Raw genomic sequence first — 17,746 nt, 5'->3', positions numbered from 1 at the left:
TTCTGTTCGAGTCTATCCCATTTCTCATTTTCTGTTCGAGTCTAGCCCATTTACGTTTCTGTTCGGGTCAGTCCCTCGATCAAAAGCTCATTCGGGTCAGTCCCACGATTCAAAAGCTCATTCGGGCCAGTCCCATGATTTGAATTTCCTTCTCTAGTCAGTCCCAATTTTAAATTTCTGCTCGGGTCAGTCCCGTTTTAATTTCCTGTTTGGGTCAATCCCATTTCAAAAAAAAAGAAAAAGGAAAAAAATTGTGTTAAAAAAGTCGATCCTCATTTCAGAAGCGTCCATTGCAGCCAAATACCACAGGTAAGTATTTGGTGTCTACTTCTTTGTCTCAAGTTTTTTCAAAACTCAAACAAAGAGGGGCAAACTGTAGACACCAAATTTTTAAATAATTTGTATGTTGCATCTAATTCATAATTTTGTTTTAGATTGTCTGCATTTTAATTGTTATCTTTTTATTTGTCTTTTATTTGCTAATTATTTGTCATATTAATTTTGTTCACGTTTTAGTTTTAGTTTTAGTTTTAAGTTTAACGTAAAATTTGTGAAAAAAAAGGAAAAATGATGAAAAAATGATGAAAATGAAAGAAAAATCGAAAATGGTAATTTTGTTATTTTAGTTTGATTACTTTGATGTGTTTGTAGTTAAAATTGTTGTTTTTATTTAGTTTTACTATTATTTTTGTTAAATTATTAAGTTGAGAAAAAGAAAAAAAAAGGAAAATGATGAAAATTGATGAAAAATGGAAAATTGTGTTTTGTTGATTCTAGTTTATTTAGTTTCTACCCAATGTTAATTAAATTACTTTTTTTTGTTTGTTGTTTTTGTTGTTTGTTATCTATTTTTATTATCAGTTTTATTCAATTAATTTCAAGAAGGAAAAAAAATCAAAATCAAAAAAAAGGAAAAAATCACAATTCCATTTCGGCCGAATCCATTTTTCCACTTCATATTCCAGCACCTTCCATCCTTATTGCCGGTTCCATCATCCACTAATGGACACTACTCCCAACTCACTACAGCAGAAGAGAGCACTTCGGTTTTATTTTGTCTGCCACAATCCGAGAGAGAGTGAGAGCTGCACTTACAGCCGAGAGGAAGGAAAGGTAGCGGGGAGCTCTTCGTTTCTGTTCTGTCCGTGAGCTGAGGGGAGAGAATCGGACACCACTCTGCACTTCCAAGACCTCCACCAGCTAAGCTCAACCACACCCACCAATTTCACAGCTAGCCTACGCAAACCAAACTCAGCCAGCCATACTTTACTTCCATAGCCAGCCGAGAGGAAAATGTTGCAGCAAACCATCGTGTGAGCTGAGCTCTTAACTGGGGCCACTCATTTTTCCATTCCACTACCTCAGAACACAACTACTGGACAACCACATCTTACCTCCACCTCGTGTGTATCGAAGAGGAAAGAAACCGCGAGCTGCAATTCTCTTCTTGCTTGATCCGTGAGCTAGGGAGAAACCGTGAGCTAGTTCCACCCATTCTGCACTTCCATTCAACCAGCTGCAACCGTTTCCAGCAATTCCAACATTCCACAATACCAGAGCATTTCACTTCATCTTCTGCCTTGTTATCATCGACTGAGAGAGAGTGAGAGGCCGAGCTGCACCATACAACCGAGAGCAAGGAAAGGAACCGCGAGCTGCAATTCTTTCTTGCTTTGTCCGTGAGCTAGGGAGAAGAAAGGAGAGCAGCATTGCGTGAGCTTCAGTCCCTGTCGCACCTTCAACCAGCTTCAATCCACCTCCAACTACACCACCTACCTCAACACCCCGCAGCTGCAACATCACCAGGACCAGTCATCCAGCCTCAAGCGAGCCGAGAGGAGAGAAAATTTCAGTTCCTCTATCGTGTGAGTGAGCTTCGGTCTGAGGTAATTTTCTGGGCTGAGAAGTGTTGATCAGAGGTAGATTAAATTGTTTATGGCCATGCATGTGAAGGTTAGGTGTTCGGATGATGAATTGAATAAGGGGAAAATCTGATTTTGGAAGAGAATGTTTCTGCCGAGAGTAGATTAGGAGTTGCAGCTTTAATTCTTGTTTCCCTGACATCATCTGAGCATGAATCGGTGATTAGCTAACAAAATCTGAGTTGATTAAGCTAGTTATAGCTTTGCATGTTGAGTTTTGATAGCCGGATAAGTGTTTTAGGAAAAGAAATTCTGTTATGCTCAAGTATGGAATCAGCCGAGAGCTTGATTAGGAAATGCAACCTTTAATTCGCTTACTTGTGATAATCTGAGCTTATAACTATGATTAGCTAGTTAATAACAAGGCGTTTAAGCTTTGCATGCAGCTCATTAGCTCGGTTAAGCAAGAAAAAAAAAATGAACAAGAAAATTGCTGCATTTTTCTTCTTACTGTTTCTTTCCATGGCTGCTTTCTGAGTTTGTACTTCAGCTGCATGTTTAATTGTGTTTTGAAGAGAGGAAATGGAAGATTGGGTGTTGAGTTTGAGTGTTTAAACATCTAAAATATTTGAGTTGCAAAGTTCACGCCAGAAATTCTGCTGCATTTTTTATCAATTCGGCCAGACTGCATTTCCTGCTTCCTTTGAGTGTAGTGGAGAAAGATATTTGACTTACAGTAGCGAATTGGTCAAATTTGATTTTAATAGGGATCTATTGCAGCCTACTTTTATTGATGTTATTACATCTATTTTCTTCTCAAAAGGTCCTAAGGAGGTGTTAAGATTCTTCAATTTTTTTTGATACCCTTGTTGATGGAAAATCTGTATTCCGAGGGGTTTAGTGTGTGTTTGGAGGATTTTTATATACCAAAGGCTATTATTGAGGCTGTCCAGCAAAGTCTTCAAGATATTTCACCCTTGCTATATCATATGCGCTCAACTCAAAGTGAATCAATAAAATTACAGCAATCTTTTTCCATCTTGCCTAAGAGTTCCATAAGTGTTGTATATAATTTCCTTCTATGTTTTGCTTGTTGGATGTGAGTTTTATTTGTTTTGATTGCTTAATCCAGAGTTTGGACAAATGAAATGGTTATAGCAGAAATTTTCTTCATGGCATTTGCATGACTTTTCTTTTATGCTTTGGTTTGATTGAATGTTGAAGTTGTTTGCGGAAATGAAGTTAGTTTGAGTTGAAAGAATTTTGATTAAGTTTGTGTTGAGGTTGACGCTTGTTTTGTGGAGATGAAAGTAGCAATGTTGTTTTGGGCTGCAGAAAGCTTTCGGCAAAAAATGATTGTTGCAGAAACAAGTTTCTTACGCTTGTTGCATGAACCTGCATGGAAATTGTTTCAAAATTGCCTTTGAACCCCCCCAAGTCTCCCCTTAAGCCACTAAGGCCCAGAAACTTTGAAAATTTAATCAATTGGGTCCCTTTGATTTCGCAGCAATGCACTATGGCCCAATTACTTGACTTATTTTGATCAATCTTGTTACTCTATAGTCTTCACTGCTGCTGGTATGTTTTGGTTAGACTCTTGTAAGTTTTTTTTTAGGATGAGTTCAAAGGGTTTCAAGAACTTTATGGGATAATTTGGCTTTATGTGGAATTTGGATGTTTTGATGTTTTTAATCACAATAGTTGGGGCCTTATTTCATGAATATGGAATGCTTAGGCATTTAAATGCTTCTAACCGGTCAATTCCATGCTTATGTGATTGCTATGTGATTGCTTGACCTTGGCTTTGTTTTCAGCCCCTAAGTTCCCTAAAACTCTGTTATGGTCTAGAAACTTTGGAAATCAATCAATTTGGGCCTTGGCAGCTTTAGTTTTTGCAATTTCATTGTTTGTTTTGCTTCAATTAACTACCATGCTTTGTCAATTGCACTTAAGTCATGACTTTAGAGGCTTTACGATTAAGTGAGCTTTGTATTTGCGCATTTCTTTTAATTTTCCCAAATAAATTGGTACCTTGACCATTTTTTTATTTTGGAGGATAAATAAGTGATTTCATTCCATTTAAGGCATCAATTCAAGGGAGGTACACTCTATCCCTCATTTGCACTTCATTCGACCCTTCGTGCTCCTACGTGTTATGAGAAATACATGTCTACTTTGCTTTCCTAGCCTTTCTTTAATTTCTTTTATTTATGTCATTTACTTTTGCTTTTTATTTAATTTATTCTTAATGGGGTATGTGTACACCTCTTGGCTTGTAATAGATAGGGTTTGGAAGAGCATTCAATGAAGACCTATCAAAGTCGTGTGCCTAGCTAGAAAATGTAATAGTTAGGGATTTAATTGTCTTATGTGTCTTGCATGCTTAGTTACTACGTGTTAATTTGCTTTGTTAGGGCCTTGCATCTAGTCGAGCATGCTAAATGTTATGTGCTATGTGTTTATAAGTGTTTGGCATGTCTACTCGCTTTCCACAGCCTGAATGAATGTGATGAATGAATGTACGTTTCCACTAGTCCAACGCTAGTCGGAATTCATAGAATGGGCTAGTCCAATGCTAGACCCTTAGGGATTTCCCCTCGTTAGTACATGTTTGCATGTTCACTACATTTCATGCATTTTTTTTAGTTTTATGGCATTTGGCATGTCCCTCTAACCTTTCCCTTTCATTTTAGACCTTTGCATTTCATGCTAGTTATAGGGTCCATTTGCCTGAGAAACCCCCTTGGGTAAGGGAAACGAGCGAGTGTGGCTTCAAAATAGCCTTAGCACGCTAGTTTTTCCTTCTAATCAAAGGGAAAATTAAAATCACAAAAACTAGAGGTCATTCCCGTACCCGACCTGATGCATTCCTCTAAGTTCATGCATTTTCATATTATTTTCTCACTATTTTCCTCACTAATTATATATTTTAAATCCACATGGCATATTCACACTTATTCACTTTCTTTACTTTTCACCTCACACATTGCACCTATTTTACTTATATATTTACTATTTTCATTCACTTGCACACGAGCATTCATATTTTTATTCATTTGCACACAAACACTTTCAAATTGCACACATGCACCTTTTTTCCACACTTTGCACACTTACACTCTCATTTGAGTCCTCATTTGCATCGTTCGTGATTTTCTATGAGGTCTTTCCTTATTGACCTTCACAATTCATGTGAATGGGATCAAAAGCCTCATCAGAGACATTTCTTAGATTTAGGATTGCATTTCTCATTCATTAGTCAAATCCAATTTGCAATACATACTTTGGGTAGAAAATATAGGAAAATAAGGGTTAAATCACGCAACTAGCCTTGGCTAGGTCGAAGGGGTGCCTTGGATTTTTATCCTTGCCTTCCCCTTCGTCAAATGTGACCCCCGAACCTTTTTCTTTGTTTTACGTGGACTAGGAGTCGTTTAAAAAGGGTTTCTTACTTTTTCCTATTTTACTTTAAACAATTCATTTTTTTTTGGGTGACTTGGTACACCCTAACTCTATACCAAGTGGCGACTCCATTTTTTATATAAAAACCCTTTTTAAACTATTTTCCTTGGGTCAAATCGTCGCATTTTCAAAAGTCCCATTTAGACCCATTTTTGTTTTTATCAACAAAAAATCATTTTTCCCAAATCAATAAAATTCAACAAAAAAAACAATTATTTTATTTTTTCCAAAAAAGTGGGGCGCGACATATTTATTTAGTCACTTTAATTGTTTCGATTTTGTATATTTATTTTAAGTTAATTTGTAATTATTTGGAAGACAATTAAATGCCAAAATTGTAATAGTTTGATTATTATTTTATTTCATTCTTTACCCCATTTAGATTGTAGTTAGAACCCCCAAATGTAATAGTTAGGGTTTTATTTGCTTTATTTGTCTTGTGTGTTTTGCATGCTTATGTGTTTATGTGTTATTCGCTTTCTTAGGGTTTTGCATCTAGATATCATGCTTATGTGCTACGTGCTATATGTGATTTATATGTTTATTTGTTTTATTATGTTTTATATGATTTATTTGATTGTAATAAATGCACATCACCACACTAATCCAACGCTAATTGTGGCCCCTTTTCTGATTTCTCACTAGTCCAATGCTAGCGAGAACTCATAGACATGGGTTAGTCCAACGTCAGACTCTTAGGGACCGTCCTTGCATTAGATCATATTTGTGTGATAATCACCACATTTTCATGCATATTACGTATATATGTATATTACGTATATCCCTTACCCCATATTTCCCCTATATGTATATTATGTATCCTATGTATGGGACATAACATTAGACTTGCATTTCATTTAAGAAAATTAGAATTATGTCAGATCATTTGCTTGATTAGATATGAATAACCCCTCGAATATGGGATATGGACGAGTGTGATTTTTTAACATTAGCACATTCGTATTCCCTCTATAAAAGGAAAAATTTAGTCACAAATTTTAGCCCCCCGCACTCATTATGATGCATTCCTTTAGGTCATATATATATATATATATATATATATATATATATATTTGTATTTTACCATTTTCTTTTCTTTCCTTCGAGTCTCATATTTTTGCATGTTCGTGGCCTCTTCAAAAAGTCATTTTTGGGTGTCACAATTAATGTGATTTGCACCAATCAAACTTTGAAGAGACATATTGACCCTTTCGATATACATTAGGTCTAGGATTGCATTCATATAATGACATCCAAATGTGATAAATTTTTAGATTAAAATAAGTAGATTTTTTTTGACTAAATCACGCAACTAACTCTAGGTTAGGTTGAAAGGGTACTTTGGATTTTATCCTTACCTTCCCTTTTTTCAAATGTGACTCCCGAACACTTTTCTCTGATTTTCGAGGATTTGGAGTCATTTAAAAAGGGTTTTCTCTACTTTTTCTTTAAAAAATTCATTTTTAGGTGATTTGGTACACCTTAACTCAATTCCAAGTGGCGACTCCTATTTTTTATTAAAAATCCTTTTTAAACTATTATTTTGGGGCCAAAATCATCACACTTTTAAGTCCCATTTAGGCCCATTTCTTTATTCATTTTTCTAAAAAAATAAAAAAAAACTCATTTTTTCAAATAAAAAATTAATTAAAAATTCATTTTTTATAAAACACTTTATTTTGCATTTTAAAAATGGGGCGCGACATCAGGATCTGGCTTATAACCCCAAGTATTCAGATATTCAAGAGTGGAGTCATTGGCTATTATCCAACGCTTACGCAGTAAATGATTGGAGATGTTAATTGTCACTTAACGCTCCGTATTCAGTAATATCAGCGATCAAGTGATGAATTCCAGTCCAGAATAAACAGGTTAGGAACTTGTCCTTTACCCAAGATTTTTCAACTTACCCGACTGCTCTGAGCCTGGTCTAAAGCAAGAGGTCCAACGAGAGCTCAATTCAGCCGTTACCAACTTACATTCACGCATACGCATGAGTAACCCTAGATTCCACTTACCCGACATCTCGGATAAGATCCAAGGCCCAGTTCAACCACTACAAGAGAAATATAACTGATCTACAATTCAATCGCTACAAGAAAGATGTAGCCGGTCTACTATTCAACCGCCACAAGAGAAATGCAGTTGGTCTACAGTTCAACCGCTAAAAGAAGAATGCAGCCGGTTTACAAACATACACATAAACATGCAAGTCCGCATGCAGGATCAATTAATTCAAGTTCATGGAGGTCGAAGGCGAATAAGGAAACACTCGCCTCGCCAATAATCAAGTCACAAGTAATGTCCAACACTTCACATTCTCAAGTATTTCAAATCAATATACAGGTCATATACAAATCAAATTACTTGTTCATGCGTAAATGAGATATCAATTGTTTCGTCATATCAGGTCAATTGAATGTACATAAGAGCACACTCGCCTAAACAGGTTCAAGTCACAAATAAATTCAGCATATCATGTTTCAAGTATTTCAAGTCTAAACAGTTGAAAACGGGGTGGTTGCGAAAACCTGATCAAATCAGAAAACTGGAGGAACAACTGCAGAAAGTCAGAAATTTTGGTAGCAAATCCGGCCGCAAATCCTGTCAAATATTGGCCGGATTGTCAGGGAAAACATAAAAACTTTTGATTCTCACTACCTCGAATCCGGCTGGAAATCCGGCCAGAAAGTGGCCGGATTCTGGCCACATTCTAGTTATAGCAAAACGGCCAGTACATGTTTTAACAGAATATCAAAAGTTTAGTCGAGTTAGGTCAAGTGCGATAAAGTACACACTTGCCTATAACGGTGATAATTCAAATACCTAGCAATTTCTAACAACAATGAACATGTAACACGCAGTTGGAACACTCACCAATCAATTGCAACCCTTCACTTTAACCCTGGTTCGTCCTCTTGAACTCTCTCGAGTCTTGCGGTCATATATTATATTAAAAGACTAGCAATACAAAGCCAAAATACATGAAGAAATTAAGGTTTCCAAAACTTCATTTCCTTTCATTTAAACCTCAATTCCACTCATAAACCAAACTCAAAATAGTTTTCTAACTCCAATCTTAAAGTTGGAAATGAAAATAAGAACAGTTCTAGGAAAACAGAATTTTTTCAGTTTTGCGTGATACTATTTGAAAAATCATATCTCAAGCTTCTTAAGTCCAAAATTTATAAACTTTATACCGATGGAAAATAGACTCAAAGCATTAAAATTTCCTAGAAAGTGTGACTGCTTAAGGTTCCCTGCGAAAAATTTTCAGCAGCACCTTCCCTTGTTTTCTTTACTTTTCCATCCAAACTCTACACCAAATTACATCTCAATTTAACTTCAATCACAACCACAAGTCATAAGCTATCAATACACTTGTTTAAGGCCACAAAATCATCCAAATATAGCAAGTTTATAGCTCAAATATCAACCACAATAAAGTTGAATTTTGTAAACCCTAAGCTGAAATTTCAACTACAAACTGAAATTTTCCTTAAGTAAGCCAAACTAACATACAAAAGCTAGATAATTCACATGGCAAAGGTATAAAATCATGGCCAAGCTCAAGCATCATATAAGGGCTGAAATTTCACCATAAAAGCTGTAATTTTCAAATCACTACACAAACTATGAAATTTCTCATGAAAACTACCAAAATCAAACCCTAAAACTACTCATATGCAAGTTAAAAGAGAAGAAATGGTTTCAAGCCATGATTACCTTTAATCCTATGAAGAAGAGCAATCAAAGTTTTCTTTTTCCCCAAATTCCTCCACCCAAGGTCTTTCTCCTTTTTTGAAGTTACTTCATATGAATTGGATTGCAAACTTATGGTGAAATCTCAAGATTCAAGCAAGAATTTCTAGGTTGGAAATGGAGTTTATTTTCTCTCCTTTTCTTCTCCAATAGGTCGGCCAAGAGGAAAGAAAAGGGAATGAAATTTTTGGTCAAATTTTCTTTTACTTAAAGGCTAAGAATAGTCCAAGTCAAGGTCAAAGTTTCATGGATTTTGTGATAATTGTCCTTCCAAGGTTAATCCCCATCCTATTGTCTTCCAATTACTAAAACATCTAGTCAACCTTTAATTATCCCTTAGCACCTTATAAAATTATATCCCTTTGTACAAAACTCCTTCTAATCTTCAAAAATTTATCACACACACCGCATTAGCGGGTCCTACGTCCATAATGCAATTCAAACTTAACATGAACTAACTTATACCAAGAAAATGATTTTAAAACTTGACTCACTTATAAAAATATCGAGAAAATTAAGGCGATAATTTAAAGTAAAGAAAATGCATTCAAAGAAATAAAATAAAATATAAGATAATTTGCCGGGTCCTCACAGAATCGAAAGTAAAAAAGCTGACCAAAGGAAAACTTATGATAGAACGAGAAATAGCTCTACAAAGGCACAGGCAACAATAAATAAATTATGGAAAAAGAAAGCAAAAAGGCTACAAGGGTATAGAAGCAGCAGAGTAAGAGCAGCATATAAAAGGTAATAAGGAAAAGAGAAACAAAAGGGAAATACACACTGATTCAGCAACAATTCAAGGGGGAAATGTGCAAACAAAATTAAGATATATGATCCTTATCTGCAAACAAAATTAAGCTCAACTATTTCTAACCAAGAGGATTTGATTGATTGGAGCTGTAATGGCCAACAATCGTCGAAAAAAGAAAACCTAAACCAGAGGTCGGTGAACAGGAGAAAAGGGGGAAATGTGGAAGTAAGAGTAAAATAGATCAACAAAAGAGCATCAGAACTCACCGGACACCATGGAATGGGCAAGAATGAGGAGCCGCAGCAACAGCGAAACATGAACCAACATACCAAATACCTGATTGTGGGGAGAAATAACGAGGAGAAGCAACATGCTTCATGATGATAGCCACCTAATCCTCCAGAAGGAAAGAACAAAGAGAAGGTGGGGAAGACGTGCAAGGACTGCGAAGAGACAGTAATTTTTGAGTGGGAGCAGCCTCGGGATGTGGAGGAAAATGGAAAAAGAAGCAGGGAGAAAGCAACACAGTAGCAAAAACAAACGGAAGGAAAGACGAAGGAAGGAGAGAGGAGAGGGAAAATCAGGTGCGAGAAAGATAAAATTTGGAGTGGAAACAACACCAATATGTGGTGGAGAAAGAAGGAGAAAAAAAAAGAAAGAAGCAGGTTAGAGCTGGTAGAGAGGAGCCTGATGAGCGGACAGAGAGGTAGTTGACAATCTCAATCGAACACCTGCAGAAAACCACAGTAGAACTAAACAGTAGGAAGGAAAGACGGGACAACGAACGAAGGAGAGGAAGAATCAGGTACAACAAGCACAATTGACAACCAATCAATTCGCGCCAGCTTCCACACTTAGTCTATATGATTGACACCACGTCACCATTGCGCCAATCCTGTCTCACCACGTGGAGGACGACTATACCTACTTGGCAAGGGGGTTCCACACTTAGGCTTAGTTTGGGAGTTTAGGATAGAAAAGAAAAGAAGGGAAATCTTAAGTTATGAGAGAAGAGAAGAGAAGAGATTGTTATGTTGTTTGAGAGTTTTGAGAATTAATGAAATGATTTTGGATATGAAAGTCATTAAATATTTGTTCAGGGCATTTTTAAGGACAAAATAGGCATTTTAGAAAAATTAACAAGTTTTCTCCAAACTTTCTCTCCATTTCTTTCCAATTTGGGAGGAAACATTTTTGTCACTATTCATCCTCCCATTTCCTTTCTTTTCTTTCTTACTTAAAACTATCAAACAAAGGAAAATCAGTCTTTCTCTTCTTTTCTATCCAAATCATTCACTCCCAAATGAAGCCTATTTTGTCCTTAAAAATGCTTTGAACAAATATTTAATGACTTCCATATCCAAAATCATTCCATTAATTCTCAAAACTCCCAAACAACATAACAATCTCTTCTCTTCTCTCATAACTTAAGCTTTCCCTTTCTTTTCTTTTCTATCCTAAACTCCCAAACTAAGCCTTAGTCTATATGGTTGAAGAACTCGAACGGCATAAATGAATTTCAAATAACATGCTTTCGAAAATGGATTCCAATGTTTCAGGTATAACCCCGCCGTCCCCTCCTCTACCCTCCAAATAAATCAGACCCAGTTTCTGTCGATTTTCAATACGATTCTTTCTGAGTTGCATTTACCTTTCAATTTCTTCAAGAAGAGGAAGATTTGAGCTGCGACTCCTCCGACAGTTGTGCAATTTCCTTGAGCGGCCGTCTCGAGAAGAACAAGGTTGATTTGATTCTGCTGTTGAGTTCTAAATTTTCGATTGAGATTTTTATTATCCATAAAATTGTTGTTGTTATGAATTTCGATTACATGTTTTGAAGGGTCATAGCATGCAAGTTCTTTCCCAGCTTGAGATGCTTCGAAAAGGTTTAGCATTTCTTCCCTCATTTTTTTTTTATTATTTTGATTCATTATATGAGAATAAATGCTGAGAATTCATATACAAGAAATTTGTGAGATTACTCTATGCTGAAGCAGATGCATGTGAGCTTGATTATGGAATCAACGCAGTAATTTCTTGTGAAGAGGTAACGAGCGATTCACTTTCTATGGTTCTCATCCCCTTCCCCCCCCCCCCCGCGCCTCCTCTCTGAAAAGTGTAGATTTTTCTTCTTCTTTTTTTCGTGAAGAATTAGTGACAATCTTCTGCCTAATTAATATTGAGGAAATCAATTTTATTAGACGGTATTTGTAGGCAGTCCTGTAGGAGATATAGTGGTTAATGTGCAGAAGAAAATGCTACTCTTTGATTTATTGTCTTTTTTCAATGGGTTAGGGCTTGAGAATGGATATTGAATATGCTCTACTGTGTGCACATATCTTGAATGTTACTGTAGAGTTCTATCGAGCAAGTAATGAGATGAAAAAAGCTACTCAAGGGGAAAAAGAGAAGAAAGAAGAAAAAGAAAAAAGAAAGAGTTAATGAAAGCCTTAAATATCCCAAAGGAATGAAAAGGGCTTTTGGAGTTTAACTATTTTACGTAGGATTATTTGACTGGCAATGTAAAGATGATATTGAAAGCTAGAATGGAAGTTTCTGAAGTTTCAGTAGGATATCTGATCTTTTGAGCTTGCTTCTGTGGTTATTTTTCACTTCAGAGGCAAAAATCTATATGTATTGAGGATGAGATCGAATTTCCTGCCTTCAACGACGAGGCTGATACTGTTCATCATCTAAGAGCGTCATCAGTTTTAGAATTGGATGAAGAAAACATCCATGATCGAAGAGTGGCATCTATGTGCAATTCAGATGAAGAAACCATGTCTAATGTTGAGGTGTGTTGGTAAATAATAATATGCCTCATAACTGGAGTTTACGATAATCCATCTTACTTAGAAGTTCAAGCTTTGATATTAAATGTAATTTCAATACGCAATTGATTGAATGAATGGTTCAAAATTGCAGAGATTTAGTCTGCCTGCTGTTGGGAATGTAATAAGATATGAGGCAAGAGATACATGGTCTGAAGCAAATAGAGAAGTTCAGGCATTACTCCGGTTGAATAATAGTGCTTTACCTTCCAAAGTAAAGAAATCCTCCAAAGGTACTACTTTGAGATACTAGGCACTTAATTGTACATATTATGCATGCTTTTGTAATGTAACTCTACAAAATTGTGGATACCAATAAACTGGTTGGAATGGAAAGTGAGTTCTTTATGTTGCTTTCTGTTCCATTCCAAATTTACATGACTCTTTCCATGTGAACACCCCCATTTTATTAACAAGCGTGTACATATTATTTGTTTATCTATCTTTACTTTCTGTAGTCATTAATGTAATTAGATCAATGATAAGTTTCTCATCTGGACCACGTAGGATCCCTCTGAGAAGTTTTTAGTGTTTTTTTGTACATTTCACAGTTGTGATACTTAGTTCAATGCTTATCATCAACTGCTGCAGATAGCCGGATCAAATTGAAGCCCAAATATTTGTTACATTTCCCCTCACAGAAAGAAGATTTTCCTTTAGTTGTCAGTGATGTAAATGACATTGACAATTCAGTTACTGACTGCCCACATGGTACAAAGTCAGATAGTAGTACAAATGTAGATTTGCATAAATCAATGGCTGAGGCCCTTGAGATTTTCAAAGGAGGAGAGGTAGAACAACCTTTGAATCATATGATCCCATTTGGTGGGCTAATATATCATGATTGCAGCGAGAATTCAGGGGCTAAGTTCCAGGATGATTTACAGGAGAAAAGTGGTCAACCACTAGGAAGTTATGAAATGGTAGTTGTCTACATCTTTTTCCTTTGGGAATTCTATTTCCTCTCAATTCCCTGATAGATTTCTATAGTAGATGTCTTTCAGCCAAGTAGGTTGCGAGGAAGAAGAGCACATTTTTCTGTCACTAGAAGTGTCTATCCGCAAGGTGGTATAAACATACAGGTGGATAGCTTACTGAATGGTGAACCTTCAGCTGATGATGAGGTATCTTTTTGTTGAATACTTTAGTCTATTATTCTTTGCAAAAATTGTTGGGTCATTGAGGAACTCTTGCTTTAGAGTGCCTCTTTGCGATGCCCAAAACCTGGCTTTCAGAGACAAACCATGGCCGATTGGTTTCATGAAGCTTTGGGAGGCATATCCCGGAACCATATGACATCAGAGGTCAAAATTCACAGACAATCTGGGTGAGTAATGGAACTACCTATTCTCAAGAGTTTACATTTATGTCATTACTAATTTCACGTTAATTCCTGTCTGCTTCTTCATACTCCATTTGACACACTTGCAGGTCTGGGTTGTTTGAGAAGTTACAGCAGGTGATGCAGAGTGAGAAAGAAAGAGATATAGACTTCTTGGAGAGCTCTAATTTAAATGCTATTTCAACAGGCAGAGACCCTCGTTTTCCATTCAATTTGTGCATGTTTCCTTCCTAGGTCATAACCATTGCTGGTCTTTTACAGTGATTGAGCTATATTGTTTCAGATGGAAGAAGCTGCATTGATATACGAATTCTGTCTAGGTGTCTTGAGGCCAAGCTTACTGTTTGTTGTTGTTCTCTTGTACGACATGAAGAGGTACATTTACCTACCTACAGTAATGATGCGAATACTGTTCAATCGGCCTCTTTTTTCTGTTTGCATGTCCAATGTGATTTCTGTTTCCTTGCGGTTTCTGAGTTGTCATTTAGTCTGTTGGTTGGAAGTAATATGATGTAAGAGGGAGTTGCATTTCCTTTCCTAAATTATAATACCACACATGAAAATTTTTGCTTTAAGAATCAACATGAGATAGAAGTTTTGAAACTTCTGAACTAGCCATTTATGGTTGCTAGATTTCTATGAGGACTCCGGTTTTTACAAAAGGGGATTTAGCTTTGGTTCTTTAGCTGAGGACACCGAATGGTGCAGAATTTAGAGTTTAGATTCATCTATGTTGGAGTTTTATTTATAGAAACCATAAATAATAGAATCAGACAGCTCCCCCGGATATGTTTGACAAATGAAGTTGGTCATATGGCAGAAAACAAATGTATTGATGACAATCTCATTGTTCTGCTTATCTGAACTTGCTCCCTGTATTCTTGTTGTGGGTTATCTGTCCCTTATATAAAAGCTAGATAAACAAACCATTAATCAGTTATATAGTTGAAAAATCATGTTGCATCTGTTCCTTCACCGTACAACTATATTCAATGCAATATTGTTTAAAATGTTCTAAAGGATATTAATCAGATCATAATTCTTGAGCAGATCCCGGATTTGGTCAATAACTTCCATAAAAGAAAGCAGATTGGAGGAAGAACCTTGATGGTCATATTTAGCTCAAGAGTATGTGATGATATTGCACTTGAAGTTGGGAACCTAATTCGCATACAGCCACCTTGGTATGAACTTGAAAACTATTTGTTTGCTTTTAATTATTAGCAAATACCAATTAAGGAAAGGGGGAACATTGTTCATGATATTCTACCACTTTGGTGTTGAGAAATGCTACTTTTCCAGGCTTTACGTCTACCAAAAGATTTTACATTTTTGGCTTTTCAAACTTTTGGTATAACAGGTTCATGGTGGAAGTCTGTCCATGGAAAAATTTTGCTGATAGTTAATCTGAATGCTAATTGAAAACAAATTTTGCATAATGGGCGTAACGGGGTCCCTTCCGTTCGACTATTGCCTGGAAAAGTATCAACTTGTTCTAAAAGTTTCTATATCACATCTTTTTCCTTTTCACTTAATTTTGAGCAGTGGTATGAACTTGTTCTAAAAGTTTCTATATCACATCTGTTTCCTTTTTACTTCATTTTGAGCAGTGGTAAGAGTATCTCCTGACAGTACACTAGATTAACATAAATTTGGCTGTTGTGATATGTCTGTTGCAGGAAGGAGGTATTTATTGAGGTGAAAGATGAGGTCGTAATATTGTCTACATATTTTTCCCAACTTGCTTCCTGATAAGATTTTTTTAATAGAACAAGCAGGTAGTAAATTGCTTAATTCTTACATAATCCTATTTGTTTTGAGACATGCTTAAATTTGTTTATCCTGTTATTTGCTCCATGTTTTCATATCTTGCAAATGAAGAGTTTCCACAAGTAATGCTCTCTAGGTTTTTTGTGGTACTAGTTAATGCATTTCAGATCCGTGCAAAGGCAATTTAATGTCAGCTAAGTTTATTGTTCCTACTTTAACATATAAGGTTATATTTTTATCTTCTTTTTTGGTTTCTAGGCAAGAAAACAAAACAAATTGACATTCCTGCATGTGAAAGAGTTCATAGATATATGTCACACATTCAAATGAAGAGTACTGCTTCCTATAGAACAAATTATCTAAAAGTGGGATAATTGGCACTATCTAACTTGAGTAGTCCCTGATTCCTTGGCAAAGCAGCCAGTGAGTGCATAACATGCTCTGAAGATCCAACCCAAGGTGCCAAAGAATCTGCCAAGGAATGAGCTTCTCGAAAGATATGTGTCAAAGTGCCACAAACCAGTCTAATGAGATTATTAATCTTATCTATAACATAAACACAATGGCCATTTTGATGAAGATTTTTTTGTTACTAAACATCCTAGTGATAATGAATCCACTTAATTGTCCACATTCCAAAATCCTTGTCCGTAACAGAGATGAAGTTAAAGCAGCTGCTTCAGCAGCCAACACATTGAGCTCTGTTAGGCCAAAAAAAAAAAAGCAGCACTGTGTTGGCATGTATTGGTTTCTACAAATTAGTGGCGTCACTAGGTTTAGGTTGAGAAATGTTTCTGCCTTTTGGACAGTATTTATTTCATTATTGGGTGCTTAAACTGCGTTTTAGTGCAGAATATTTGATATATGCTTCTGCTGTCTTGATGGTCTGAGCAAAAGGTGCGAAATTCAGTACATTGATGGTGTGAAGAAGTCTTAAATTATTAAAAAGAGGTGTTGCAAGATGTCAAAAACTTGTAATTGTCACAGCTATTAATAGAATTTTTCTCTCTAGACTATCTAATTTTAGATCTTATTTTTAACTGATTTGATAGTCTGTTTCTTGGTTTGCTTGAAAGGTCAACTATGATTTGATTCCTTTGGTGCGTCTAATGCCTGGCATTGGTAGGATTTTAGGCCATAAATCAAGCATGAACGTGTTGCTGTTTTGGTCTTGAAGTGTGTGGTTTTATCTTCATATTTTCTTCTTTACCCGGTTACGTCTGGGGATGTTCTTTCTATTTATGTTCTTGGCAGTTTGTTGTTTTCTCGTCCTAATGCATTAGCTTGGGCGTGTGATTTTCTTGTGAAAAAGTTAAGTTGACAAATAACAGTTTTGATGATGATGGCCATGAAAAAAAAATAATGATGACAGATTTTGTTTTCACAGCATATGAATTGATGAATCGTTTGCAATTTTGAGTATTGATGAATCATTTGCAATTTTGTTCTTGCGCAGGTTCTTGGTGCCTGTGAGAATTTGCCTGTTTGTTGAATATTATTGTATACATTGTGAAGCTGAGCTAATACGTGGTTATAAAAGGTGAAATGGTTCAAGCATGAAGAGTGTAGTGATAAATTAGAGCAAATTGCCCAAATAACCACTCAACTTTTAACTTTGTATGCTTTTGGTCCTCCAACTGTTAAAAGTTTAAGCTTACCCACTGAACTCAATAAAGTATATATTTCTTGCCATTGCATCTGGCTTCTACTGTCAAAACTTGACGGAAACGAGAAGAGGAGTGAGGCACTTGCAAAACCAAGGATTTGTTTAGCACAGCTCTATTGCAGAGGTCAAATAGCGAGTTTATAAAAATTTAATTGGCCAATGTCAAAGTTTTAAAAATTTTCTTCTTCTTCTTCACGCCTCCACCACTAACCCAACATGCCCAAATACTTAGGACTGTCAATGGGGCTGGGCCAGTCCGAGCTGGGCTCGTTCGGCCCGACAGAAAGCCCGATGAGC

General features: G+C 36.2%; 1 protein-coding gene across 4 annotated transcripts; it reads left to right on the top strand.

Moving 5' to 3' along the window:
- The first annotated feature begins 11,310 nt into the window (after positions 1-11,310).
- LOC113754536 lies at positions 11,311-17,475 on the top strand. 4 transcript variants are annotated; one of them, XM_027298986.1, is made up of 14 exons: positions 11,311-11,399; positions 11,509-11,582; positions 11,681-11,726; positions 11,838-11,887; positions 12,459-12,635; positions 12,766-12,904; positions 13,263-13,594; positions 13,676-13,795; positions 13,871-13,998; positions 14,103-14,200; positions 14,297-14,388; positions 15,064-15,197; positions 15,693-15,791; positions 17,240-17,323. In XM_027298986.1, exons 1-13 carry the CDS (start codon positions 11,369-11,371, stop codon positions 15,763-15,765), a joined length of 1,494 nt encoding a protein of 497 aa, XP_027154787.1. In that variant the 5' UTR covers positions 11,311-11,368; the 3' UTR covers positions 15,766-15,791; positions 17,240-17,323. The 4 variants fall into 4 exon arrangements, with proteins under 4 accessions (XP_027154787.1, XP_027154788.1, XP_027154785.1 ...); XM_027298987.1 differs by lacking the exon at positions 15,693-15,791 and having other exon boundaries at positions 13,907-13,998; positions 17,240-17,475; XM_027298984.1 differs by lacking the exon at positions 15,693-15,791 and having other exon boundaries at positions 17,240-17,475.
- The last annotated feature ends 271 nt before the right edge of the window (positions 17,476-17,746 follow it).

This window comes from Coffea eugenioides, chromosome 11 (assembly GCF_003713205.1).
Source record: "Coffea eugenioides isolate CCC68of chromosome 11, Ceug_1.0, whole genome shotgun sequence".
NCBI classification, from domain to species: domain Eukaryota; kingdom Viridiplantae; phylum Streptophyta; class Magnoliopsida; order Gentianales; family Rubiaceae; genus Coffea; species Coffea eugenioides.
Note: the sequence above shows the minus strand (reverse complement) of the source record. Positions and strands in the feature narration are given on the sequence as shown.